This window comes from Hyperoodon ampullatus, assembly GCF_949752795.1.
Source record: "Hyperoodon ampullatus genome assembly, chromosome: 10".
Taxonomy (NCBI): domain Eukaryota; kingdom Metazoa; phylum Chordata; class Mammalia; order Artiodactyla; family Ziphiidae; genus Hyperoodon; species Hyperoodon ampullatus.
In genome coordinates, this window is record NC_136923.1 from 1,614,719 (window position 1) to 1,642,239 (window position 27,521).

The window sequence follows — 27,521 nt, forward strand, 5'->3', positions numbered from 1 at the left end:
GAGCCCAGCGAGGCCATGGGCCTGGGGGCTGGCCTGGGAGCCCCTGGCTCTGGCTTCGCCAGCGAAGAGAGCGAAGAGTCCCGCATCCTGCAGCCGCCACAGTACTTCTGGGAGGAGGAGGAGGTGCTGAACGACTCTAGTTTGGACCTGGGACCCGCTGCAGGTAGCACTCTCCCCTAAGATGTGTGCTGCTCACAGCCGCCAGGAGGCCTGGCACAATGCCAAACAGCCCTTTCCTCGGCCACATCATCTCTTCCTCCTGACCCGCTTTCACCCTCTTCTGTCCACCTGCACCTCAAAGCCGGGTCTCTGGGCTCTGAGGGCCTTATTGGCCCGGGAGGCCCTTTTTACTTTTGCAATATTTATTTCTGTGCTCATATAATTCAATGTAATGCCTATAGGATGTGAGATAAAGAATGTTATCCCTGTCTTAAACATGAGAAAACAGAGGCTGAGAGAGGTGAAAGCACACCTGAGGTCAATCAGCTGTCGATATGATCAGTCCTGATTCAAGCCTAGGTCTGTCCAAGGTCTCAGGTTTTGTTTGGTTTTTCCCTCTTCTGTGCTGTATTGTCTCTGTTTAAGATTCCTGGAGGTCAGCAGATCCCGTGTCCCTCCTTGGGTCTTAGAGCCCCACAAGGCATTCTAGGTGCCCTTCCCTCGGCCCTGCACCAGAGCTGGGGTCTGGCTCACAGAGCAAGCCCGAGGCCTGGAGCCAGCAGCGCACGCAGCTGTGGGCTGATTGCAGGTGCAGCAGAGCGTGCTCGCCGTGCTTCCAGCTACAGCAGCTGTGCGAACGTTCTTGGCTGGCAGGAGCCCGTTTTTAAGCACTGGACTGTCAAACTGTGTGCGCACGTGCATGGGGGTGGGGTGTTCCAGAATTCAGCACTGACTTTCCTTTTTTAAATATATAGTATTTGGGGGCTTCCTTGGTGGCGCAGTGGTTGAGAGTCCTCCTGCCGATGCAGGGGACACGGGTTCGTGTCCCGGTCTGGGAAGATCCCACATGCTGCAGAGCGGCTGGGCCCGTGAGCCATGGCCGCTGAGTCTGCGCGTCCGGAGCCTGTGCTCCGCAACGGGAGAGGCCACAACAGTGAGAGGCCCGCGTACCGCAAAAAAAAAAAAAAAAAAAAAAAAAAATATATATATATATATATATATATAGTATTTTGGATTTATGTTCTGTAATTACGAAAGTAATACATGAAAACTGTAGAAAATATGACAAATACAAAAACAACACAAGGAAGAAAATCTACCCATGACGTCACAACTGAAAGATAATTAGTGCTAGTAGTTTGGGGTACATCCCTCCAGTCTCTCTTATATGCAGATTGGAATCATTTTTTCCACTTAAAATATTTTTTAAATTTATTTTCACATCATTAACTATCTTTTATAACTTGGTTTTCAATGACTGCATAGTGTTCCTTCATGTAGATCATGACCCTCAGTATGAAATGGTTCCCTGTTATTGAATATTTAGTTTGTTTCCAGTTTTAATGATGCTACAAATATCCCTATATATTTTTGCACTTTTCTGATTGTTCCTTAGGATAAATTTCTACAGTAAAATTGCTAGGTCTAAAGATGTATCAGTGAGCATCCCACCCAGAAACAGAAGACACAGTCAAACTAAGGTAATCCAAGCAGGTTGTGGTTTGTTTTTTTGTTTGTTTTTTGACAGATCCTCCTCAGGTTTATTTGTACAAATAGCACAGGAGGACACCAGCCCCGTGCAGACAGCAGCCCACAGGTCACACCAGCCCTTCTGTCCTCACATTGGCAGATAAAGGCCTCCACTCTGTAGCCTTTGTGGGGGCCTGGGCACCCTTGGGAGCCAGAACTGGAGCCGCAGCTGCACCTGCCGCTGCAGCCTTGGCCTGGGACTTTGGCCAGCAGAGCCTGAGACCCTTGGTGATGTGGGCACGAGCATGTTTCCCGAGCTTGGGGTGAGCAGCGTAGGCAAGTTGACTGAGCTTGCGGGCGCGGCCCTTTGGGATCTTGGGCTTGACCTCCTTGGGCTTTATGAGAGCCTTGATAGCCTCAGCAGTGCCCTCACGGCCTTGGCATTGTTGGCCTGCATCTTCTTGTTGTGCTTCTTGGCAAAGTGTGTGTTCCTCAGGAGCTTGGGGTCCACCCCCTTAAGAGATTTGTATCGTTGTGATCGGGGTTTCTTGATGCCGTTTCTGTGGCATTTTCGGGACTGGTTGTGCGTGGTGTGGTTCTTGGGCTTGGCCGTGTTTGCACCGGGGCCTGCGGATCCCAAAGCGCCTGGGGCCAGAAGAGACCAAGGAAGTTTATTTATAGACCAGTGGACTTCCCAGGGGATGGCAAACCCAGAGGAGTTCAGGGCTGCCAGCAGAGGAGCGCTCAGCGCCCCACACCCAAGGGACAAAGAAAGGGACACATGACAGGAGCCTGCGAGGACAGAGGGGTGGGGAGCAGTGGTCCTGACACGAGCAGTGAGGCGACGGGGAAGAAAGCGGAAGATAGATGCCCGGCCTCTGGCTCCTCCTGTCTCCTGCCAGGGTCCCCGTTGCTCTCCTTCCCCTGCCTCTGTGGAGGAGTCCGGTCAGGAAGCAGGGATGTGGCCCGGTTCATGTGATTCACTGGGTCGGTCCCCGGGCAGAGGACGAGGTGGAGAAGGGTGGGGAGTGCGCCTGGGAGTGGGGTGTATCTGACACAGAGGATGAGAATCTTTGCACAGGCTCTTGTTCAGTATTTCCCAGGTGACCTCTAGAAAGGTTGCTCCAGTTTGCGTACCCGTCAGAGACGGAAATGAATGCCAGATCTTGACCCCTTCCCATCACTGAATTTTGTCACTTGGAGATTTTTGTCAATGTGATAGGCAAAATTATAATGGCCTTTGGTTACTAGTAAATTTTAACTGAAGCATGTGTAAGTGAAACCCATACACAGTGAGTATATTATATTCGTTGTGACCATTTATCGGTTTTTTTGATTTGAAGCAAGTGCAATTAAGAGCAGGCTTTGGAGTCGGGCAGATTCCAGAGTTCCAGCACTGCCATTCAATAGCTATGTGATTTTTGGCAGGTAACAACCTAAGCCTCAGTTTTGTCTTGCAGGAAATAGTATCACACTGTCGTGAGGTTTAAATGCAATGGTACGTTTAAAGTGCTTGCCACATCGTTAAGTACTCTGAAAATATTAGCTATTATTATTACTTTTCCTTTTTTTTTCTATTGAGGCTTTAATTTTTTATCACTGTACAAATCTTATAAAAAGGATACTAACCTTTTCTTTGACAAAAATAGAAAATTTTTTTCCAGTTTAGTAATTACTTTTATTTTTATTATGATAATATTTGACATACATAAGTGAAGATTTTTATAAGCTTTGACAATCTTTCTTTTGGAATGTTCTTATGTGTTTTTCTTTATGTTTAGGAAAGCCTTTCCCTCCATGAGATAGATGCTCCTTTATTTCTTGTATTCTTTTTCAGCTTAAATTTTACTTGTAACTGTTTCTGCCGGCTGTCATCTGTTTGCGCCGTGGTGTAGGGTGAGGATCGAGCTCATCTCCCCGTGTAGCAGGCCTGTAGCTACAGCAGCGTTCCTAGATAAATCCGTCCTCTCCTCGTTGCAAAGAAGTGCGCTTTCCCCTCGCGCTAGACAGTGCTGTGTACTGGCGTCTTCCCTTTGGTCCGGACTCTTGGATTTTAGTGTGAGAGTAGCCGTCGTTCGAGAGCCTCGGTCTGGAGGGAGCAGCTGTGCGCCCCCTGTCCTCGGATCCCAGTGGGATGCCCCTGGGCCTGGGTGGGCTCCGTTTCGTCTGCCCACTGCCCCACCCCCGTGCATCCCCTCTTCTTTTTCTCTCACGTCGTTTCTCTTCTCCCAGTGGCTTCTCTGGGGCTCACTGAGTGTGGCCAGGTCCTCATGCCAGCTCCATGCAGGTGTGTTTCCTGTGTCTGCTGTTCACGCCTGATGGTTGGGGACGTGCATGCCCTGGGGGGAGGAGGGGCGGGGAGGGCTCCGTCCTTGCTCCTTTCCTGCTGCTCTGTTTGCCCACCGTCCTGCCCTTTCCTCAGCTCAGTCTTCTCCAACACCCCGAGGAGATGTGTGCAGACAGGGGGCCAGGGAATAAAGGCCAAACGTCTTAGCGCTGCAGAAAACGCCCTTGAGAGTCTGGCCCAGCCTTACCCCCGGCCCCATCTCCTCCCCTCCTGCAACTGCATCGTCTCATTAGCCTGTTGTCCGCCCTGCGTGGCAGACGTGGGACTGATGCACAGGGACGCTAAGTGCTTTGCCCAAGGTCACCGCTGGTGCTGGTGCGCAGTGGGGCTGCATTGAGAATCGGTGTCTTCTTGCTGACAGTGGCTCAGGCCCATCCCCCAAGCCCGCAGTGCCCGTGTACCCTGTCCCACCTGCTCAGCGTGTTCCTCTCCACCCCAACTGCCTGCTGGGCTGTGTCCTGCTTCAGCACTTATCTGGAGAGATGCGGCCTCTGAGAGGCTCTTCCAGCTCCCCCAGGTGACGGGGCCACTGCAGGTGGCTGGGCTGGTGGTGCCCTGGCCCAGGGGCTGAAGTCCAGTCTGTGTACTTCTCACCAGGCCCTGGGCTGGAGGGAAGGCACACCTTTTCCTAATTCATCCGCCAGTGGGGACGTCCCTGCGCTGGCGACGGCCCTGAGGTCAGTCTGCTCGTTCCTGCCTCCGTCTTCTCACAGCGCACGACGCTGTGCTCTGAGGACGCGACAGAGGCAAAGTGTTCGGGCTGTGGGCTGATTTGTACAGGAAGGGACCGTGTGTGCCGCGCCCCCCGCCCTCTGCTCCCAACCCGGGAAGTCAGAGGCTTCCCGCCAGGGGTCTCTGGGGGGAAGGAGGGCATCACTCGTGGCGTTTGCTGCTTAGGTCGGGGGGACAAAGAGAGAGGCCTGCTAAGGGCCAGCCAGGGTGGGGCGTCTGCCCAGAGTTCAGTGCCAACCTAGCAGGCCCCTGGGGACGGGGGTCGCTCCGTGCAGCAGTGGCTGTGAGGGCTGGGGGCCGTGCTGCAGACGGTCCAGCCTCAGGGCAGGTGCTTTAATAACGAGGACATCCGACCCGGGAATTGAATGCCGAGTTGTGCCAGGCGCCAAGTCAGGTGTTGTAGAGCGGTCCCTCCTTTAATCTTCAGAGAAACAGTCAAGTCTGTATTGTTACTCCCATTGGACCAGTGGACAAACTGAGGCTTACGGAGTTCGGGTAACAGCTCCATGAGCGTAAGGACCAGAATTCACACCCGAGTTGTCAGACTCCAGAGCCTTGGCTCTTTCTGTTGTGTTGCCTCTCAGCTCAGCAGTTTTACTAGAGACCAGCAGTAATGTCTTAGGCTTGGTGTAGGACTTACCTCCATTTTTTCATAGCGTTTTCTCTTTGCTTAGCTCACTGAAGTTCACAGCCGCTCTGTGGGGTCAGCAAGGCAGCAGTTACTGTCTTTGCTTCACAAGTGGTGAAACTGAGGCCAAGAAAGCTTGTTACCTTTGCCCAAGGTCACACGGCCTGTGTGCGGCAGAGCTGAGTCTGGGATCAGGGCCTCCCGAGCAGGTCTTGCCCTGAGAGCACATGGGTGGTGTGTGTCAGAGAGGAAGCGGTGCCTCTGATTGTCACTGGAGCTCTGTTCTGCGTCTCATTCTGGTTCGTTGGACCTGGAAGAACTGGACCTGGCGCCTTTTCCTCCTGTAGCAGCGATCCTCGGGGGCCCGATGGCAGAGCAGCTGCCTGGCCAGTGATGAGGGCCGTGACCTTGTGTGGGTCCCTTTTCTAATCTTGCCTTCAGTCGCCTCATCTGAAAGTGAGACCATGGGAGTGATAGATTGAAGTCTTTTCCAGCTTTAAAATAGTATGGTTCTCTGACGTTTCGGGTGGGAAGAGTGGTCTCTACAAAGTAGAGGAAGAAGTGGAACGTAAATCACCACTCTGCCAGCTGATCAAGCCAGCCTGAAGCCTGAGCAGTTAATTCATGGAAAACTTAGTGACTAGGAATAGTTCCCCAGGTTACCTCTCCATCCCAAAACTGTCCTGCTGCCGCCGCACCCCTTTCACTTTCCAGTCTCCTTAGTAACACTCTCTGCATGCAGCTTTCATCTTCCTAGTGAGCAAGCTACTTAGTGTTCTACAGGACAAGAGATAACTCTTTGGGATTGGCACGTTCTAGAAACCCAACTCAAACAGGCCCACAGACCTGTGTGAGGGAGGGGTGTGTAAGGGATCGGTTTCCGGCCCAGGCAGGTGGGGTCCAGGTGTTGAAACGCCATCAGAAGCTGCCTCAGCCCATCGTGCTTTGCGTCCCCTCGTCAGTTCACTCTTAGGCGGTCGTTCTGTGTGGTAGCTGAGCGAGGCCCTCCATCACTCTACTGTCATCCTCCTGTCACTTAGCAGCCCCAGCACTTCTGGGGAAGACTCAGGTGGAGGCTCGTTGGTCTGGTCTAATCTGGGTCCCGAGCCCCCACGGCCCCACACTTCGGGACCAAGAAGAGGGGAGGAGGGCCCCCCAGAGGAGAATCAAGGTGCCATTAACAGAAAGGGGGATGAAATGATGCCCTTGAGTAGGGACATTCCTAAGTGCTTATGTTTCCTCAGTCATTGTCACGTACAGTTCTTTTTTCCCTCACGGCGACCTGATGCAGCCATAAAAGCAGCCTGAGTATCGCTGTCTCATGGCGGAGGCGACTGGCTTAGGGAGGTTTACGGGTGGTGTGAGGTTGTGCAGGTGATTGGTAGCAGAGTGGCTCTCAGCTCTGAGGTCTCTGCCTCAGGACCCGCTCCTTCTCTGTGTGAGCTCCGCCCTCACGGTACTTCAGTTACTGTTCGTCTGCAGTGAATTTGTGGAAACCAGATCATCAAAGCAGCTGTCTGCTGGGGTGTGGAAATGGTTTCAGTACAGCAGTCTTGTTGGGTCGTATCTGTTATGCAATGATTTGACCTTCCGGGTCACTGCCCACACTTCAGGCATGTTTCCTGACAGTAGCACTTCACCTGGACACCAGAAAAAGAAAGGAAACGAAAAAAGTCCCATATTTTTGTTTTACGCTAGTAGTAAGTATCATTGTGTGAAAATCAGAAATATGCAACAAGTTAAAAAAAATTCATAACTCCATTATCAACCCAGAGTTTGGGAACAGTAACATTTTGGTGTGTCTCTTACTGGACTTTCTACCCATATAGAAAACAGATAAAATATGCTTTTATGGGGCTTCCCTGGTGGCGCAGTGGTTGCGAGTCCGCCTGCCGATGCAGGGGACACGGGTTCGTGACCCGGTCCAGGAGGATCCCACATGCTGCAGAGCGGCTGGGCCCGTGAGCCATGGCCGCTGAGCCTGCGCGTCCGGAGCCTGTGCTCCGCAACGGGAGAGGCCACAACAGTGAAAGGCCCGCGTACTGCAAAAAAAAAAAAAAAAAAAAAAAAAGTACTATTAAAATATGCTTTTATGAAGAATGGAAATCAAGGGTACAGGTCTTGCGGTTTCACTTACGCACATCTTTCCCAGGCAGCAAACACAGTTCTCCAGCCTCAGCTTGGAGACTGAATTGGCATCCCAAGTGTGTACGGGCTGCCCCCGCCATGTGAAAGGAGGATTGTCCCATGAGCTGTGCCCTGACGAGAATCCTTGACCCTGAATCGTCGTGAGCTTCCTTAATTGTTTCCTTAGAGTGCGTTTCTGGAAGACAAGTGATAGGATCAGGAGGTTTGTCTTCACAGCTTTTTGTTCATGCTTCCCCTCCAGACTGTGGCCCGATTTCTGTTCCCATCAGCAGCAGGTGGAGTGCCTGTCCCCACGCTCACCCGGTACCGAGTATGGTCCTTAAATGCACTCCTATGTTGTCAGGTTGGTAGTCCAGAAGGTTTATCATCTGGTTTAATTTACATTTCTTTGATGACTACTGAGGTTGACCATTAAAAAGTCATGTTTAATTTGCTGAAAGCTTCCCTTGCACCTCTGTTTTATACAAATCTATTGTGAATTTTGTGAATGTTTTCGTAAATATTAACACTCAGTTGAATAACTGGCTTGCGTGTTGCACTTGGGACAGTTTTCAGTGATTTGACATTAACCTAAAGGGATGTTTAAAGTGATCTTTCAAGGCCAGTGGCCCTGATGCCTGTTTTAATTCCTTGTCTTAAAGAGAGGAATCAGTTCATTACCGATTCAGCTGAGGCCGAAGGTCACATGAGAGGATGGCCACCCTGGAGGGCAGAAATAACGTCCAGTGCAACCTTGATAAAAAGGGAAAAAGACCTACAAGACTTGGGTGAAATATTAGGAGGAAAAAAATGCGACATGATCTATTTAGGGAACAAAAGCCAGCGCTGTAGTGAGATTAAGAGAAAAACAAAAAGGCCTAGACGCAGCTTAAGTGCCAACACTGGGTGAGTTAAGAGATCTTCCCTTACACTCTGATCTGTTAGCCTCCGGTTGGTCAGTCGTGTGCAGTGTTTAACGGCCCCTTCACCAAACATTTACTGCGTGCCTACTCTTTTGATTTCATGGCCACCCTTAAAACTGGCGAATCCAGAGTTTTCACAAGAGGAGATAAATGACAAGCGGAAGGGTTGAGAATAAGGAATAATTACGGTTATGTAGCCCCAGGAAAAGAAGGCTAAACTGGGGCAACTAAGAGAATATGGAGGGTTTTTTCCCCCTGAGGAAGATGCTTCCCAGGTTCTCCTCATTTAGCAGATAAAACAGAAATGGGCTTAAGTTCTAAGCGAACCATCCCAGTTGGGTTTAAGGAAATTGGGGAGAAAAAAAGCCAATGACCCAGAAATGTCTCCCTAAGGAGGCCAAGACATGTTCTTGAAGAAGATTGCAGCCCATTTTTCTAGACGTTGTCTAAAAATTCCCTTCCGAATAATTTGCCCTTATGCATACATAATTCTGCCATTTACAGTCTATACAATTTTATTTGTGTTGGAATAAAGATAAATAAGAAATTCGCTCTATTGAGTCACCATTAAAGTAACTTATAGCAATGCCATCATGCCTTGGCCAAGGGCCAAGGCCCGTCAGGGAACCTCCCAGGTCCTTCTGCTGTCAGGACCCTGGACTCCTTGGGGTCCCGCTGCAACTCCACCTCAGCACACACCCGTGTGCCTGGCTGTGTGCTGAGCTCTGGGATGCAGAACCTGCAGGTGACTTTCAGGGGAGGAAAGAGTGCCTCTGTGGGCCCAGGGTTGGGCATCCCTTATGTCATTCATTTTAGCCTCACGTTCCAGAGTGCTGGCTGTGTGGAGCCCCGGGCCAGTCACCCAGAATTCCAGCCCCACTTGCAGAACTCTGAAGCTTGGCCTTGGCTCTCACATGTCACCCAGGCTGGTGAGCAAAGCCCAGCTTCAGAGGGTCGGGACCAAGGGGATGATGCCGCTGCGTCAGCTGAAGCTAGCTCTGGCGCTGCCTGGCTGACCGGGAACGTGTCTTGAGAGACTGGCTTCGACCACACGAGAACCTGAGGTTGGCAGCTTTACAGCCGCAACAGGTGTGGGCCTCACCATGCAGAGCAAGTGTCATCCCTTCTCTGAGCTTTGCTCTGCATCTGTGAAAGCATGGCTGTGGGCCTGCTGATGTCACAGGGCCCCACTCTGGGATGTGCAGGCCTGATGTTCCCCAGGGCTCTGGGGAAGATGTCATTTCCAGCGAAGCCACTTGGGGGTGCTGCTGCTCCCCGCACTGTTGGCCGGTGTTTCAGGCAGGGGAGCTAATGGGGGCAGGTGCGTTGGATGAGGTCCCAGGTGGGCCTCTGGTATCTCAGAGATAGTGAGGGCACCTGGCTGGCTGAGCCCCGGGCAGCGTGGCCACTCCTTGGCCCTACACCGTTTGAGGCCAAGCTGGACCCTCCGCCTGGGGGACCTGCTCTGTGAGGGACCTTTACTGTCTCTCCATTGCCCCTGCTGTGACCGCCCTCCGGGGCACAGGGACAGGCTTTGATGGGCTTTCAGGCTGTCTTGAACGTGTCTCCTGGGCATCTCTGCTTGCTCACACCTGTGTCCAGATATGTGGTGTGTTTGTCCCTGACAGGCTATTGGGGTTTGTGGAACCCTACTCCAATGCCTGAAGCAGGTGGAAAAGGAGGGCACAGCCTGGGCTACTAGCAGGATGGAGCACCACTCTCCATGTCCATGGGGCTGTCAGTGGACAAGTCTCTGGTCCAGTGTCCAGGATTTGGGGCATCAGGCCATCCTTGATGCTGCTCCTGGAGATGGGAGCGCTGGCAGGGGCCACCTCGCCTGGGGAGGAGACTCATTCCCTCCCTTCATCCTGCAATTTCTGGTGCATTTTCTCCATGACCTTCTTCTAGTCCTCTCCCCCTCCCTCCAGTCCCCTCCCCCTCCCTCCAGTCCCCTCCTCCCTCCTCCCAGTCCCCTCCCCCTCCCTCCTCCCAGTCCCCTCCCCCTCCCTCCAGTCCCCTCCTCCCTCCTCCCAGTAGTCCTCGTCTCCCGCCTCTTCACTCTGCCCATCTCCATCCCTCTCCTTTTCCTCCATTGTCATTTTACTCCTGGGCCCTGCAAGATGAGTGCTGAGGCTTCCTCATTCCTCCAAGGTCGCTAACCTCTGGAATCTTGGTCTTCCTCCCGTGGACACCTGAGTGGGACGAACGCTCCCCTTCTTCCCCACTGGGATTGTTCACCTGCCTTGTGGCACCTGTGTTCCTTTCTCCTGGAGGTCTGAAACTCTTAGTCCACATAGCCTGCCCTGTCCCCTGCCTTCTCTGTTTTCTGGTGGGTAACTTTGTATTTGCAGAAAACTTACAAGAATAATTCCCATATACCCTTCACTTAGATGCCCCATTGTTAACATTTTGTCACATTTGCTTTGTTATTCTGTGTATGTATATATGGATGTATAGACAAGAGCTTTTCCTAAATCACTTGACAGTAAGTTGCAGGCAAATTCCCCTTGACCCTTAAGTACTTCAATGTGTATTTCTTAACAAAGACATTCTGTTACCAAACCACAGTACAATGACCAAAATCAGGAAATTGACATCGATACAATACTGTTATATAACTACAAACTTTATTCAAACTTCGCCAGTTTTCCCAGCAATGTCCTTAGTAGCAAAAAAAAAAAAAAAAAAAAAAAAAAAAGTTACCGTTTCCAGTTCACTGTTCAGTCCAGGATCATGTACTGCATTTAGTTCTCATGTGTCTTTTGTCTCTTTTATTCTGGAACACTCCAGTCTGTCTTCCATGATTGTGATGTTTGCTTTTTTAAGGAGACCGCCAGTTATTTTGTAGAATACTTCTCAATTTTGGTTTGTCTAGTGTTTCCCCATAATTAGATTCAGGTTCTGCATTTTTGGAAGGAATGTCATACACGGCTTTTCTTTCTCAGTTCATCAGACCGTGGTTACTCTTGGACAAGGCTCAGTTTCTTTGCCTGTTAGTCTGCATTCACATTTGGATCCAGTCCCACCGTCCACTCCCCTGGGACCCCCGTTTTCATCCCACCAGGGCCTGTCCCCCAGTCGCCCCTGTGTCACCTCCTGTCATACTTCCGTAGTCTGTGCCCCTGGTGGGCGACCCATTAGTTCTCATTTCTGGTGTAAGAGGCATTTCCCATGTTCAGATCGTATGCAGGCTTGTCAATAGATGATTGGTCGTCTCCTGCCTCTTTCCTGGATCCTGACTTACCACTCAGGTGCTTACTGTGCCCCTCGTTTGTGGAGCGCACTTCCAGAATGCTGCTGTTTTCTCTTATGATTTAGCAATGTGAACGTTCCTTTGATGTTGGTAGTGGAGGAGGAGGAGGTGGAGGAAGAGCTCAAAGTAACGGGGTGTTTGCACTGTTGGTGGTGCCCAGGTTCAGCTCACTGAATCCACACCACAGCCCTGTGTGCTGCGTACTCTTCATGTTTTACAGGTAAGGAAGAGGAGGCACATGGACGTTAAGTTCCGTGTCCAAGGCCATACAGTTGATAAGCGGTAAAACTGAAATCACACAGTAAAAGGGAAAGGAATAATTTTGGATGCTGAGAGGTGGTAAAAAAAAAAAAATAAAAAAAGTAGATAAAGAAAATTCTGCTGATTCCAAGCACCAGTGAGCATCAGTTAGTGATTTGTCCAGTCACCAGAGACGAGAGGCTGGAAAAGGGTGGAGGCTTGCTGGGAGATGTCAATTTGGGAGACTTTAGTGTTGAGGCAATAGATAAAGTCTTCAGAAACAGTGAACTCACTGAGAAAGAAGTGCAGAAACGGTGAGTCCAGGGTGGATGGTTTGGAAGTGGTCACATTTAGGGAGAGGAGCTGACGCAGAGCATAAAGGAGACTCTGCGTCGTGCCTGGAGGCCCTGTTCTCTCCCTGTGGGGACACCCTGGGTGCGGGAGGTGGAAGGTGGGAGACGGGCTCAGCGAGCAGGCCTTGCTCTCCTGTCCACTCCGCCAGGCTCTGTGTTAGGTGCTAGGGACACAGGTGAAGAAGATCCCCCTGCATGTCCAGAGGAGCTTGTAACCTAGTGAGTCCTGTTTTATTCTATTTAGGACAGTAGACGAGTGGTTGCCTTCAATGCTATTTTTATAAGACACATTTGTCAAAAGTGTCTCCAAAGCTTAGAATATCCATGCTAGAAAGAACCTTAGAAATCCTAGGTTCTGGGCATCCTCATTTGTCTCAGGAAAAACTGAAGTCCAGGATAGCTGAGGAGTTTGCCGTTGCTCAGACAAGCAAGGTGGTGGCAAGCCTTCTGGCTCCCAGATCATGGCACCAACAGCATGACCACTGTGACCCCCGTGTTTGGCATGTGTCAGCATCAGGGTGAGTAGAGGGGTTGTCTGGTCAGCTTGCCCCTTGGGGACTGTCCCACCCCAGTGGGACTCTGTGGGTCAGTGCCTCGCCATTCTGCCACGGTCCAGGCTGTCTCTGAGCTGCTGGCTATTTCCACTGCTTCTTGAGGGTTTCCAGTGCCCTTTTCCTCTGGATTTCACTGTTTCTGTTAATGGAATGGCTCTTCCCACAGAGCCTACTTCCTCCCGTTAGCCAGCTGCCTCTGCCCCAGGGCCGGCTCTTGCATCCGTTCCTCTCTCGTCACTTCCACTATCGTCACTCCATTTATGTCTCCTGATCCACTGCGACAAGCCCCTAACTCTTCTCTGCTTTCTTCCATCCCCTCCTTCATGTAATTCTTGTGCATTGCTGTCAGATTAATCCTCTAAGAATGAAACTGCACGATTATAAGGGCTTTTTATATGTTTTATTGCCCAAACACCCATCTGACATTCTGTTACATAGATTCCCACCAGGTGGTCAGCCAGCCCATTTCAGTCATGTTTTTATTTTGCATTTCAATTTTAAACAGGTCTATTATAAAGTTCTTACTTGTATTGAAGTAAAACATTTTTGTTCTTCTTGTTTTATGGTGTAATTGTCTCTTCAATCTCTGAAGATGTTAATGATCAGTTCTTCAAAGTGCTTCTTTTTTGACAAGATTAGCCCTCCTCTCAGAGGCCAGTTGCTTTGCTTTCTCACCCTCATGCTTTTTCCTGAGCCTGGCTTTCCTCAAATGTCTTGTGAATCTTGACTGTTCTTCCATGTTTGTACAGGTGGTACTAGATTGCTCAGTTTTAGGGGCTGTCATGGGTTTCTTCAGCAGTTCTGTGGTCACTGTCCCACCAGCAGGCCTCACCCCAACTGCTCTGTGTGGGGAACAGGTCAGCTTCCCTACAGAGTGTGTGCAGGGGTGGAGGAGGGGAAGCTCTTAAGCTACTAAGTCTCTGCTGCCCTGAAGAGTATGATTAACGAAAGTGGGGTGGTGGACCGTTTTAATTATTCATTTAAATGTTGTAGTGGGAGTTCAGTGATCATTCAGCTTCTAAAAATCATACTTTTTCTTACGAAAAGTAATAATCCTTAGACCCCTCTGGATCCTTGTTCTAATTTGAACAGTTGCCTCCAGGCCTGCTTCCCAGCTTCTGTTCTGAGATTGAGTTTCATGACATTTCTCTTATATTTCTTGGTTTCCCATGTCTTTTTGGATTTCTTGGAGAACTTCCTTAATTCATTCTTTCAGAATCTGTGGATAAGAAAACCTTTAAGTCCTTACATACATGACAATGTCTTTATTTTGTCATCACATTTGAATGATAGTTTAGTTGGGTATAAAACTCCCAGTTCAGAATAAGCTTCCCTCAGAATTTTGAACACATTTTTCCCTCCTGCAATCTAGTGTTATTAATTAGAAGCTTGATGATGATTTGATAATCTGTTTCTTGTTCCTTTATAGGTAGCCCTCTGAGAGTTGGACTGTCGTGAGAATGAGGCTAGGTGTGAGTCTTTTATGATTCACCTTGTTTATTACCTTTCCAACATGAAGATTCATGTTGTGAGGCCTGGGAACTTTGGCTATTACTCTCTCCATTTTATTTTTGTCTTTTTGAAAATCATATTGGCTAGTTGCTAGACTTCGTACATTGATCACCTATATCTTTTAGCTTTTCTTTCCTTTTGCTCTGATGACTTTTCCTTGATTTTTCTTCTAGCTGTTCTATCGAATTTTCACATTTAAACAATTGAGTTCCAGTTTCCAAGAATTTTTCTTTTTTAAAGATTACTTGATTTTCTTATTAGCCTGTTCTTATTTTAGGGATGCAATATTTTTAGGTCTTAGGATACTCATTAGAATTTTAAAACTAATCTTTTGTTCCCTGAGTTTTTTGTTCTGTGTCCTTGCTAACCCCACAGTAGTTCTCTCTCCTTAATTCTGATGGAAAGAGTCCCCCTCCTCCACTGCTGACTTTTTTCTGTGTTTATTTTGGCTGAGGGGTTATCTGATCTTATGATCTCATCTGCTTTCCATGTTCCCAGAAATTTATCTAAATTTTTTAGACTTTCATTTTGACAGTGAAAAAAAAAATTTTGTCATTTGACAGAAATTTGGGAGGAGGAGAATGAGCAGCTGAGTCACCACCTGAGACCTTTCCCAGCCCTGTCAGTTCTACACAGTATTTCAGAACTGTCTTTGATATTTATTATTTTGAAATAAAATGGCAGCCAATAACAGTTGCTACCTAGATATAGATTCTGATATTAGAATGAATTTCCAACAAAACTGGTCTGTGCTTTTCACATGTCATTATCCTGACGGGGCCTGGGGTGCACTGAGAAGCCAGATGTCCTGGTCTCCAGGAGGCCTCCGTATTCTGCTTCAGAGTGTCGTTCCAGGGATGGCAGGGAGAGGAACCTCCCCTTCCACCCGCCGGCAGTGGCCCCGTGAGTGCTGGAAGGCTCCAGACACTGGGTGGGCTCAGCCAGTGCCCCTCTCTGCTCTCCCAGCATCTTCCATTTCCCAGTCGGGACCTGATTTACAGAATAAGAGCACTGGCTAGGGACACTGGTGGTCATCTGTGATCCGAGGGCTCTCAGGCTTCACTGGGGGGTTTCACCTGGAAGACCCCCACCCCAGCCCATTAGAAAAGAGGTGAAGGGTCGTGATGGGGTCTCCCGGGGAGAGCCCAGACAAGGCACTGCAGGGACCCTGTGCGCCAGATGTTAGCGGGCCACTTCTGGGCAGCGTGTAGGCTTCGCACCTTCCCGTGTTCGTGGGACTTCAGTGGCAGAATTGTGTCGTTTTATTCCCATGAAGGAAGTGAGGACCAGCCTGGCCCTTGTCCCCCAGTCTGTCTCCACCAATCCAGCCTATTTCCCACTCCTTTCCCACACGATCAACTGTCCACCCTCCCCCCCGTTCCCCTGAGGGTCTCATGGTTCTTTTTATCATCCGTTCAGCACTTACTCAGCAAATCGACGAATGATGAAGCTCGTGAATGAACTCTCCATCTCTGTCTGCAGATTACGGTTTTCCAGACCTGACTGAGAAGGCTGGTCCCGTAGAGGATACCGGCCAGAGTCAAGAGGGGGCGAGCCTCCCGTCTCCCCTGCCCAAGATGAGCCTAGTGGAGCCACCCTGGCATGTGGTCCCCAGAGAGGAGGAAGAGGAGGAGCAGCTGCTGCCTGTGACCAGATCCCAAGAAGAACCCCAAAGTCAGGTCCACGGCTTTCCTCCCACCGGCAGCAGCCAGACCCCAGGGGCCCCCGAACACCGGCACGAAGAGTCTGGGGACCAGGCCTCGTCGGGTGTAGAGGTGGGGAGCAGCATGGAGCCGAGCCTTTCCCCGCCCACAGTCACCCCAAGTCCAGTGACCCTGGGGGGTCAGGATGTGGCCGACTGGGGGGCAGGGGGCACGGCGCTGCCAGCCGCAGGGCACAGGCTAGAGTTGGAGGCCCCTCGGGAGCCCAGTGAGGAGGCCACTGCGGGAACAGCTGGCTTGGGCGGCCTGCCGGGGGAGGGACCGTCCCCGGCCTCGTTCCCTCAGACGGAAGCTCCCAGCGGGGCTGAGGCCTCAGACGAAGACCCCATGCACCCTGGAGCCTCAGCCTCTTTCTCACTGGCCCCTGGGGACATGGAGCTGACACCTTCCTCTGCTGCCGAGGGACGAGAATCCCTCAGCCAGCTGCCCCAGGAAGGGCAGACCGCCGACGCTCCGTCTAGAACACCCTGGGACTCCACGCAGGTAAGTGAAGGTGCTCGGGGGCTGCCCGGCCATGCCCAGCTCGTGGCATGGGGAGGGCTCTGCCGGGCCCCGGGACAGCGGGTGGATCCCGGGCAGAACTTTGGGGGGCACGGCTCGTGGCCCAGCAGTGGGCATCCTCTTCACACAGGTGCACAGGCTTGGCACCCCGCCCAGTCGTCATGGGTTCGGGTGCCCTCTGCTTGTCATAGCCATTGAGGGTGGGTGCTGACAGCGCTCTGGCCAGCCCTGCCTCCACGCCCCCCACCACTGTGGGGAGAGCCGCTGCTCTCCTCCTCACCCACCCACCCCGGCACCAGAAGGAAAGGAGGGGTCCCAGGTGGTCAGCTGTGCGTCTGGCCCACGGGCACGCTCCTGTTTGCCCTTCAGAACATTACACATGAGTTTGCCTTCGAAAACCTCTAGGCCGGCCCCTGCAGCCGGGCCCCTGTGACACGGCCCCCGCCTCCACTCCCTGCAGACATCGGGTTTGTGAGCCTTGGCCGCGTCCTGGGCATGTCACCTTGCGGAGGCTGTCTGCTCTCACCCGGCTGTCACACCCACGCCTGGCCTCGCCCTCCTAGCTTCTCACAGGGTTCCGTCCACCCTCCCTCCAGATGCCCGTCTTACTTCTTTGCACAGGTGGTCTGCAAAGACTGGAGCAACTTGGCCGGAAAGAACTACATCATCCTGAACATGGCGGAGAACGTGGACTGTGTGAGTGCGGGTGGGGCAGGCGGGCCGGGTGGGTGGCCTGACCCCCCCGGGGGAGCCGGCTCCCGCCAACGTCTGAGAAGAGAGTGCTCTCGGAGTTTTACATCCCCAAGGCTCTTTGTGCTTGCCCCCTCTGTTTTTGATTCTGTGTGTGATGTCGTCTCTCGATGAGGATATTGAAATTGTTTTTTTTTTTTTTTCTTGTTCGGTACGTGGGCCTCTCACTGTTGTGGCCTCTCCCGTTGCGGAGCACAGGCTCCGGACGCGCAGGCTCAACGGCCATGGCTCACGGGCCCAGCCGCTCTGCGGCATGTGGGATCCTCCCAGACCGGGGCACGGACCCGTGTCCCCTGCATCGGCAGGTGGACTCTCAACCACTGCGCCACCAGGGAAGCCCTGAAATTGTTTTTTAAAGAGTTGTTTTCTCCCTGTACAGGATGCTTTCCCCATTTGTTAGTTTTGCTCTCAATTTTCCACACGCGTCCTCCTCTCAAATGTCTGGCGGCGTTTGTTTGGTGCTGTTTAAGGAGGGCCAGCAGCTGGTCGGAAGCTTTGAGCCTGGGGGTGGGCTTCACTGTAGCTTCTCGGGAGGGTGGTCTGGCTGGGCCATTTCATTTGAAAATTTCTAATGTCAGTGTCTTTAGGGCCTTCCTCTTGGGTGAACTTCTGTCCTTCAGGGACGGTATGGGGCTGGCCGCCAGCGTTCTGGGAGCAGCTTGGGAGAGGGCTGTGTTTCTGTGTTAGGACACATGTGCCTGATGGGTGAGTTCATTCACCGCACCCATTCGCAGTGCGAGCCCCTCCCACAGCTGGGTCTGGTGTCCTCAAGGTCAGAGACCCTCTATTTTACCATCATTAAAGAACAAGCTTCCAGTCTTCTGCAGGGAGAAGGGATGTTTGACATCTGTGCGGTGTCAGGGGGAGCTAGGGGTCCATTGCTTCTTAAACACTCTCAGTGTGGTCCTGTGCTGGTGCTGTTTCCATTCTCTCTCCCAGAGGGAGCCAGTGCTGCTTATCCAGAGCGTTGGGCAAGTTGGACGAGAAGTCTGGGTGCTCCTCAGCTGTCCCCGTCTGGCTCAGCATCTGGCTCTCTGGGGCTTGCTGAACTGGGAAACTCTGACTCACCCATCCGCTTCCAGTGACCACATGCTGTGGCTTGTCTCCTCTGCTGTTTTGTTGTGGTTTTGTCTTTGTGGTTTTAGACCTTAAAAAAAAAAAACCTTCATTCTTGTTTAGTGTGTTTGGGAGAAAAGTGAAAGTACATGCACATGTTTAATCCAGAAGTGACCAGTGAGGTGTTCTCTTTTTCCCAGCATCTTTATAAAGTCATAGACTGCTACATCGCTGATGTGTTTTAGTCCAGGGCAGGTATTAGTCTTGCCGATGCTCACTCTGTTGACTGGAAATCAAGCACGACATAAGGGCTGTGAGTCGAGTTCATTCAGTGTCCGACTGCGGACGGTGGCCTGGGAGACAGCCTCTCGGGTGGACGGGCCACGATACGCGTGAACTTCGGTGAAGGGGATGCGTGCAGCGGAGACCTCAGGGAAAGGTCACTGCTGGCCTTGAGGACCAGATGTCTCAGTTAATGATTTGAGTGCTTTTCTGTGTGTGGGACAATGCAGAAATCTGGGGTCAATGCCGTTCTTCCTGAGTATACATTTTAACTCTCTGGGGGCCCGTATATCCAGACACAGAATGCTTCGTCCTGCATTCCTCTCAGAGTGTAGGTCAGCGACTGTAGTGGCTTAAGACTTGATCCTTGTGGAACTGAGTGGCAGGCAGCCCGCGTTGCCTACAGCCTCGTCTTTGGCCAGTGAAAGCCTCAACTCAGGGTTGGCTTCTGAGTCCTTTTGACCAGCCTTTAGTGTTTGATAGTTTCCCTGCTTTCTGTGCACTAGGATGTTCCAGGCTGTTCTTGAATGTTCCCTTCCCCGGACACGGAATCAACATCTTCAAGGAGCCCTCATGGCTTTTATGGGGCCTTGAGACTCTGGAGTCTGGGTGCACATGCTTGAACAGTGAAGTCTAAAGTTAGTGTCTCTGTTCTCTTCCCAAAGCACACATAGAAATTAAAGTGCTTTCCTTCTGCTTTCCCTGTTTTTGTCTGGTCTGTTCTTCTCATTTAATACTTGACATCCACCTAATTAGTCAATATTATTTTTTACGGTGGATTTTTTAATTGTAAAAAAATCTAACGTAAAATGTATCATTCTAATCATTTTTTTAAGTGTACGGTTGTGTTAAGTACATTTACATTATTGTGAAACATCTCCAGAACTTGTTCATCTTGCAGAAACTGAAATTGTCCCCATTAAACAGCTCCATTTCCCCCCTCTCTGAACCACCATCTACTTTCTGTCTCTATGAATCTGAGTGTCTGGGTCCCTCATATTAGTGGATCACACGGTATTTGTCTTTTTGTGACGGGCTCGTTTCACTGAGCAGAATGTCCTCAAGGTTTGTACCAGTGGCAGCGGGTGTCAGAATGTCCTTCCTTTTTAAGGCTGAGTAATATTCCATTGTGTGGATGGACCACATCTTGTTTATCCGTTCCTTTGTTGATAGACATGTTTTAGCCGTTGTGAATAATCCCACTATGAACCTGATGTACAAATATCTCTCCCAGACTCTGCTTTCAGTCCTTTTGGTATATCTGCAGAAGTGGAATTCCCAGATCTGGTGCTTTTATGTCTAATCTTTTGAGGAACTGTCATACTATTTCCTGCAGTAGCTGCACCATTCTGCATTCCCCCCACAGTCACTTGGAGGAGTTGGCGTGTAACCTCAGGGCCTGGACCGTAGCAGGAGCACTGGGAAAAACAGTGTGATGTGCAGGGAGGGTCACCTGCCCAGGAGTCAGCAGGGAAGACAGGTCACACCCTGAGTGCGCTACACTCAAGGGGCGTCCTCATGCCTCACGATGTACAGTCAGAAAAGCTCACAGGTCAGACACGTGCAGCGCAGCGGGCTGTCACATCAGGACACAAAACACGATCGGCAGCCCCTGAGGCCCCTCTTTCTCTCCCTTCCAGACACTGTTTCCTCAAGGGAACCATCTTATTGTGATGCCATGAATTACTTTTGCATGCTTTTGAACTTTACATAAGTGGCATCATTGAGTGTGTAATATTCTGTCTGGCTTTTTGTGCTTCAACATCCTGCTTTTGAGATTCACCTGTATCGTTGCGTGTGTTGCCGTGTGTTCACGCTCGTTCTCTTTATCCCTTTGACTGGTGACAGACGTTGGGGAGCTTCAGTTTCAGGCGTTGTGGATCTGCTGCTCTGGAGGTTCTGGGACCTGTGCTTTGGCGGGCGGGCACCCAGGGAACATTCCGACGGGTGGCGCCATGGGGTCAGCGTGTATGCGTACGTTCACCTTCACTGGATACTGTTCAGCGACTTTCCACGGTGACTGTGCCAGTGACTCTGCGGCAGCGCCTGGGTGCTCTGGGGCTGCCATGTCTGCCGGCCATTGGTGGTGTTTTTCATTTTAACCATTTTGCGAGGTATGTGTGTGGTGGCATCACTTTGTGGTTTTACTTTGCATTTCCCTGATGATTAACAAAGTTGAACAGCTTTTCATGTGTGTTTTAGCCTCTTTTTGTCAAGTGCCTCATCAGATCTTTTGCTCATTTATCGACTGGGTTATCTGACATTTTATTTATTGATATCTGTAAATTATTTATATGTCCTGGATATGAAACCTCTGTCTCGTATACATATTGTAAATGTTTTCTCATACCCTGTGGGGTGCCTTTTTACCCTCTTAATAGTACCCTCTGATAAATGGAAGTTCTTAATTTTTTTAAACTTCATCATAAAATACTCCAACTTATCTTTTTTCGTTCATGGTTAGTGGTTTCAGGTCCAATTTAGAAATGTTTGCCTACTCCAAGGCCATGCTTGTTTCTAAAAGCTTTAGATCTGAAATGCATCTGAAATTGACTTTGGTGTATGGTGTGAAGTATGAGTCCAGGTATGTTTTTTCTTTTCTGCTGAGATATCCAGTTGTCCCAGCACCTATGATTGAATAAGTACTTTCAATCCTCACAGTAAGCCCACGGATTTAGGACCGATGCCCACATTTTCAGATGGGGAAACTGAGGCTCAGAGAGGTACAGTATGTTGCTAAAGGTCACAGAGCTGATAAATGGCAGAACCAAGATTGGAATCCATATTTGATTCCAAAGCCAGGGCTTTTTCCTCAGGCCACTGACAGAATAAATGGTACGAAATACCTAGTCATCAGACCCTGCCAGAACTGCCTTTGTGGGTCTAGGGCTTAAGCCAGGCAAACACCTGGACCCCGAAAATGGGGGGTGTGCGCAGGTGGTGGAGCACAGGGCTTCAGCCCACACACACATGGGGAGGCGCCGCCCCAAGCAGGGCTCAGGCACGGCTGCCCCTCCCCTGCACGCGCACACATGCACACACGCACACACGGACGGTAGCGGCCATTTCAGGAGCTGGGGCTTCCCGAGCCGCTCGCTCGGGCCATCTCCAGTTACCAGCGTTCTCCCAGGTGTGGAACTGAGCAGGCTTCTCTTAGGCTGCTGAGCCTAACGCTCGTGAGAGCCTGCACTGGGCACTTGCTATGGCAACAAGGCCCTTCATCACATTGGTAGCATGACAGCCACTCTCCTTAGCTTGGGCCCCAGCAGAAAGGAGAGCCCACAAGTCTGGCCTGGAGAGACGCCTGTGTCTCATGGGCAGAGACACCTGGCTCGCGGCCCCACGGCTGGGAGCATTGCAGGCAGGAGCCCACGTACAGGAGGGAGGGGCTGCTGGGGGCCAGGGGTCGGGGGACCTGGCCAGAGGAGGGCCTCTTCCCGGATGGGCCAGGAAGGGACAGTGACAGGCTGGGAGCCAGAGGCAAGGCCTCCTGCCCCATGCCAAGTTCCTGTTCAGTGCCAGCCTCTTGCTTTTGTTTTTAAGTTGTGTAATTACCTGTGTACAAGCTGAAGGAAATGTAAGCAGCACAAGAGCGTCAGATGGGAAAGAAGTCTCCTTTCCCCTTCTCCCGCCCCTCCCTGCTGCCAGGGCTCTACCATTATGGCCATCTCTGCCAATTCTCCTGGTCACCGCTGCACCCTGCGAGGACGCGGGCATCTTTTTTTTTTTAATCTATTTTATACATATTAGTGTATATGTGTCAACCCCAATCTCCCAGTTCATGCCCACCCCCCGCTTTTCCGCCTCGGTGTCCACACGTTCATTCTCTACAGCAGACTCTTTCTTGACTCCCCAGCTTTGAGCCCTATCTCTCCAGTGACAGGTGGGGGGTAGTTTGGGGAGGATGCCTCCCGCCTCTCCTCCCGTCTTGGTGGCCGTATTGACGCGCACTCTCTTGTCCCCCCCCACACATACTCGGCCCTCACATGACACGTCTGGACACTCAGGCCCCACATGAGTGCAAGAGGCCAAGGCAGGAGGGGGCACCTGGACACCTGCAGGGACCAAGTGGACTCAGGTCTTGCTGTGCCCACTGTCCCCCGAGGCCAGGCTCACAGCCTCCTCCGCGGTCCCCAGAGGTCCCTGAGCAGCCCCTCTGGGCAGCCCGCTGGCCTTTCCCGGGTCAGAGGGGCCCAGGCCTAGAGGCTGGGGTCGGGGGGCGTCACCCCTCACTGAACACGGGGCTTTCTCTCTGCCCTCGTAGGAGGTGTTCCGGCGGCACCGGGGGCTGCAGCTCCTGGCCCTGGTGGAGGGGGTGCTGCCCCGCCACGGCAGCGGCCACCACGGGGACTGGCACATCTCCCTGAGCAAGCCCAGCGAGAAGGAGCAGCACCTGCTGATGACCTTGGTGGGCGAGCAAGGTGAGCGGGGGCTGCGGGGAAGTGCACACAGGCTCGGGGAAGGCAGGCTGAGTCCTAACTGGACTCCCTGGTTCAGAGTTCAGCGAGGCCCACACGCTTGGGTTCTGGAGAGGAGGAGGAGAGTGGACCCTGGTCGGGAGGGAGGCGCAGGCCTGTGTATTGTGTGTGGTGGGGGAGGGGGTGTGGGCGTGGCTTCTGGAAGCCACACCCACCACAGGTGGGCCAGCGGGTGGGCAGCAGGTACGGGTCATGGTCTGCGTGGGCTTCAGGCTGGGGAGTGAGGCTCGGAGGCTCAGACAGGGGGTCCGAGGGTCAGGAGCCCGAGCACCTCTGTGGCCAGGGCTGTGCTGATGGTGCGTTTCCCCAGGGGTGGTGCCCACTCAAGACGTCCTCTCCATGCTGGGTGACATCCGCAGGAGCCTGGTGGAGGTAAGAGCGCGGCCATGCTCCCTGCACCCCTAAAACTGTGGGGCGGGGCTGCCTTCCCTGAGGCGTGAGGGCCTGCGTGGCGGGGTGCGGCCTGAAGCAGCTCTGGACAGCTCCTGTCTCCAGTCTCCGAGGCCCAGCTCCCGAGGAGCACGGACCAGCTGCGGTGCGTGCGACATGCGACAGCAGGCGCAGACCCGAGCCGTGGAGGGGGGTGGTCAGGAGAGGACGCAGAGGGAGGGGCCCCCCGAGGGGATCTCGGAGGGTAAGCGGAGTTCTTCGGTGGACGGCGGAGATGCGCCACGTCTGGCCACGGAATTGTGCCGAAGCCTGGTGGGTGGGGAGAACGTGGCGCAGTTCCCAAAGGCACAAAAGAAAGTGTCACCAGGCACTCCCCACTGAGAGTCGCGGCGCTGGGCCAGCTCCGGGGCCCCGGGGTTGGGGGGGGCGGCCCAGTCAGTCCACTGCCCACCTGGCTGGCCCCAGGAACCTGGGCTGAGGAGACAGGTTGGCCAATCTCTACTCCAGATCCACCTTCCCCAGAGGAGGAAGGTGCAGTTCCTCACCTCCCTTCTTGAGGACAGCCTGTGTCTTCCAGGCCCCATCCACTCACTGGAATCCAGGGGCCTTATCAGTCCCCTTAGTTCTCGAGAGCCCTGCAGTATTTGTTTTTTTGTTTTTATTTATTTATTAATTAATTTAACTTATTTATTTTTGGCTGCATTGGGTCTTCGTTGCTGTGCACGGGCTTTCTCTAGTTGCAGTGAGCGGGGGCTACTCTCTGTTGTGGTGCGGCGGCTTCTCATTGTCGTGGTTTCTCTTGTTGTGGAGCACGGGCTCTAGGTGCGCATGCTCCAGTAGTTGTGACACGCGGGCTCAGTAGTTGTGGCTTGCAGGCTCCAGAGTGCAGGCTCAGTAATTGTGGCGCACAGGCTTAGTTGCTCCACGGCTTAGCTGCTCCGTGGCATCTTCCCGGACCAGGGCTCGAACCCGTGTCCCCTGCATTGGCAGGCGGATTCTTAACCACTGCGCCACCAGGGAAGCCCCTTGCAGTGTTTTTAGTTTGTTTTTTATATATTTATTTATTTGGCTGTGTTGGGTCTTAGTTGCGGCATGAGGGATCTTTAGTTGTGGCATGTGAACTCTTAGTTATGGCATGTGGGATCTAGTTTCATAACCAGTGATCGAACCCAGGCCCCCTGCATTGGGAGCGTGGAGTCCTAGCCCCTGGACCACCAGGGAAGTCCCTCGAGAGCCCTCCAGTGTTTGTTGACAGAGCTGAGGCACCCGTGCCTGTGGGCCCCGCCTCCTTATCTAGTCCATGCCAGGCTGGGGGTGGCCTCCGTGGTGGTTTGTGGCTTTTTGATAAGTGTGCTGAGTGCCAGACTGGGTTCTCTCACTCGGCCCTGAGCACCACTCCGGGGTTGTAAGCAGTAAATAAGGCCCCCTGTTGAGTACCGTAGGTGCCCCATTTAAGACGGGAGCTGAAACCCAGAGCAGGAAGGTGACTTGCCCAAAATGGCACAGCCAGTGCGTGGCTGAGCCAGGCTTTGGACCAGGCCTGAGAGATTCAAGAGCCTGGGCTTTTCACTGTGATGCTGTATCTACACCACCTGGGTAGCCATGGGGGGCTGGTCCAGTTGTGAGATTTGGAGTTCATGAACACTGGGGGGCTGGTGGAAACTTGGGTTTAACCTTTTTTACAGACCCTTCTGCTGCTTCCCTCCCCTGGGTATTCTGGCTTTACCGGACATTTCATTCAGACTGATTCGGCCGAAAAGCATGCTGGGTCTTTGGACATACATTAGTGGGCAGATTTAGCACGTTCATTGGTGGTGAACCTAGCAGGAGAACTGAGCCTTGATAACTTAAGAAGTGAATAGAGAAAGTACTGGAAACATACAGGTGGTTCACAGGAAGAAGAGCTAATACCTGGCTTTAGAAAGGGGGACTCCCAGGTCTCTGCGCCGGAGCCAGTGGATGGCACCCTCACCCTGGCACCTGTCATCTGATGATGGCACCTCGCCTTTCCTGCTTTCCTCCACCCAAGATGCTGATTGTGGAGAGTGTCTGCCTGACCCGGTGGGGACGGAGCAGCCACTTGGCCAGAGAAGGCCACCCACTTAAGACAACCCGCAGTGTCGGGGGGCGGTGGTGCCGGGCAGCTAAATGACATTGGTGACCACTCCAGTGGCAAGAGGGAGGAAGCTGGGAGACTGGGGGTGGCCGAGGACGTGGACCATCCCCAGCCCCCCGTGCACTCTCCGGCCCACAATGGCCATAATGATACCGGGACACCCCTGCCCCCCAAGGTAGAAGCTGTGTTTGCGATTCCTTGCGGTGTGTGTTGGAGAATGTGAGGAGAGAGCTTCACAGCTGCTCGTGTCCTTTTTCAAGCTGGTGGGGACAGTGTGGATTGTGACTGCCAGCATGGGGCCAGCCTCGGGGGGGTGGGTTAGGGCCACCACCAGGTGGGTTTAGGGCCAGACGTCGCCTGCAGCAGGGTCAGAGCCACTGGGCTTGTGAGGAGTTTGGGGATGGAGGCGCCCTCAGGCAGGTGGGGTGGGGATCGGGCAGGGTCCTCGCTGAGCACAGGTCCAGCCAGGCCTCTGAGGGAGCTTGTTCCAAGCCTGTTCCCCGTCCCTGCGCTCCGACCCCAAGGGCCCTGTGGGGAGCCCTGGCACCCTAGGATCTCGGCTAAGGAACCGGGCCCCTCCTGCCCCCAGATCGGCATCCAGAACTACTCCACTGCCAGCAGCTGCCAGGCCCGGGCCAGCCAGGTGCGCGGCGACTACGGGACGCTCTTTGTGGTGCTGGTGGCCATCGGCGCCATCTGTGTCGTCATCATCGTGCTCGGCCTGCTCTATAACTGCTGGCAGCGCCGGCTGCCCAAGCTGAAACACGTGGTGAGCGAGCGTGGAGCCCAGTGGGGCAGGGGGCTGGGCCGCGGTGGTGCCGGTGAAGGGGTGCCCAGCAAGCTCAGGCATCGGAGACTCGGTGTCCTCATCTGCCGGTGGGGTGACTGCGGTGAGGCGCTAGTGCAGGGCCTGGCCCCCAGTTGCCCTCTGCAGGGCGCCAGCCTCGCATTAGGTGCTGGAGGTGCAGGGAGTGGGACGTTGGCTGCACCCGCAGGGCCGCTGCTGGCCGCAGCCCCTGCTGGGGGGCGGGTGGCCTTGCAGGCCTGGGCTCCTGTGGATGCCTCACCAGACAGGCCCTGGCTTGGGGTCTTGGGGTCAGGAGGAGGCTCCAGCAGCCTGGCAGCTCCCCCAAAAGGAGGGGCCAGGGCACAAGGCTCCTGTTTCCCATGAGTCCCTTTAGAAGGGGTGGGTGGTGGTGGGAGGGATCAGATGGTGTCAGGGAGGCCATGGGTCTGTGCCGTGCGAAGGGTCAGTAGTCATTGTAAGAAACGAGCTGAGCTGTGGACCCAGAGCCGAAGGGGCCTGCGTCCATCAGGGTCCGCTGGGGCCCCCTGCGTGCGGTTTCGCCGGCCTGAGGACCGGTGAAGGGATGAAGCGGGGGCGGAGGGGGCCCGGCGTGCTCTCCCAGCGGCCCCTCCCGCCTCAGTCGCACGGCGAGGAGCTGCGCTTCGTGGAGAACGGCTGCCACGACAACCCCACGCTGGACGTGGCCAGCGACAGCCAGTCGGAGATGCAGGAGAAGCAACCCAGCCTGAACGGCGGCGGCGCCGTCAACGGCCCGGGGGGCTGGAGCGCGCTCATGGGGGGCAAGCGCGACCCCGAGGACTCGGACGTATTCGAGGAGGACACGCACCTGTGAGGGGCTGTGCCCCGCCCGGCCCTCGGCGCGGGGTCCCTGCTTTCCCCGACTCACGACGCACCTCGGCCTCGGCCCCGGCCCCGTCCCCACCCGACGCCCCGAGGGGCTGCCCCGGGACCCCATTAAAGCCGCCCGGAGAGCACGCCGGCCCCGCGCCTCCGCCTGCGCGACTGGTTCTTGCGCCTGGGGGCGGGGTCGGGGGAGAGGACTAAGGGAAGGGGAGGGGCGGGGCGGGCGCATGCATCCCGGGTTGGTCCTCCGGGCGCCAGGCGCCGCTGCGGAGCGGAGC

At 53.2% G+C, this 27,521-nt stretch overlaps 1 protein-coding gene and 1 pseudogene across 2 annotated transcripts; one reads left to right on the forward strand and one right to left on the reverse strand.

The window, feature by feature from the left end:
* Positions 1-27,378, forward strand: PODXL2 (podocalyxin like 2). The gene is made up of 7 exons (XM_079713476.1): positions 1-163; positions 15,781-16,502; positions 17,142-17,216; positions 22,873-23,029; positions 23,397-23,458; positions 26,182-26,361; positions 27,020-27,378. The coding sequence occupies exons 1-7, from the start codon at positions 16-18 to the stop codon at positions 27,230-27,232; spliced, it is 1,557 nt and encodes a 518-aa protein (XP_079569602.1). The 5' UTR covers positions 1-15; the 3' UTR covers positions 27,233-27,378.
* LOC307059211 (large ribosomal subunit protein eL29-like) lies at positions 1,758-5,216 on the reverse strand (annotated as a pseudogene). The gene is made up of 3 exons: positions 5,195-5,216; positions 4,628-4,705; positions 1,758-2,421 (listed from the first exon to the last, which is right to left on the reverse strand). The product of its transcript is annotated as a large ribosomal subunit protein eL29-like (transcript).
* Positions 27,379-27,521: the final 143 nt, after the last annotated feature.

Excerpts from the sequence above, each read along its gene's own strand:
- PODXL2 (XM_079713476.1), top strand. The coding sequence starts at position 16 with ATGGGCCTGGGGGCTGGCCTGGGAGCCCCTGGCTCTGGCTTCGCCAGC. Across the intron at positions 16,503-17,141 it reads CACCCTGGGACTCCACGCAG|GTGGTCTGCAAAGACTGGAG; the intron begins GTAAGTGAAGGT and ends TTCTTTGCACAG. Across the intron at positions 26,362-27,019 it reads TGCCCAAGCTGAAACACGTG|TCGCACGGCGAGGAGCTGCG; the intron begins GTGAGCGAGCGT and ends CTCCCGCCTCAG.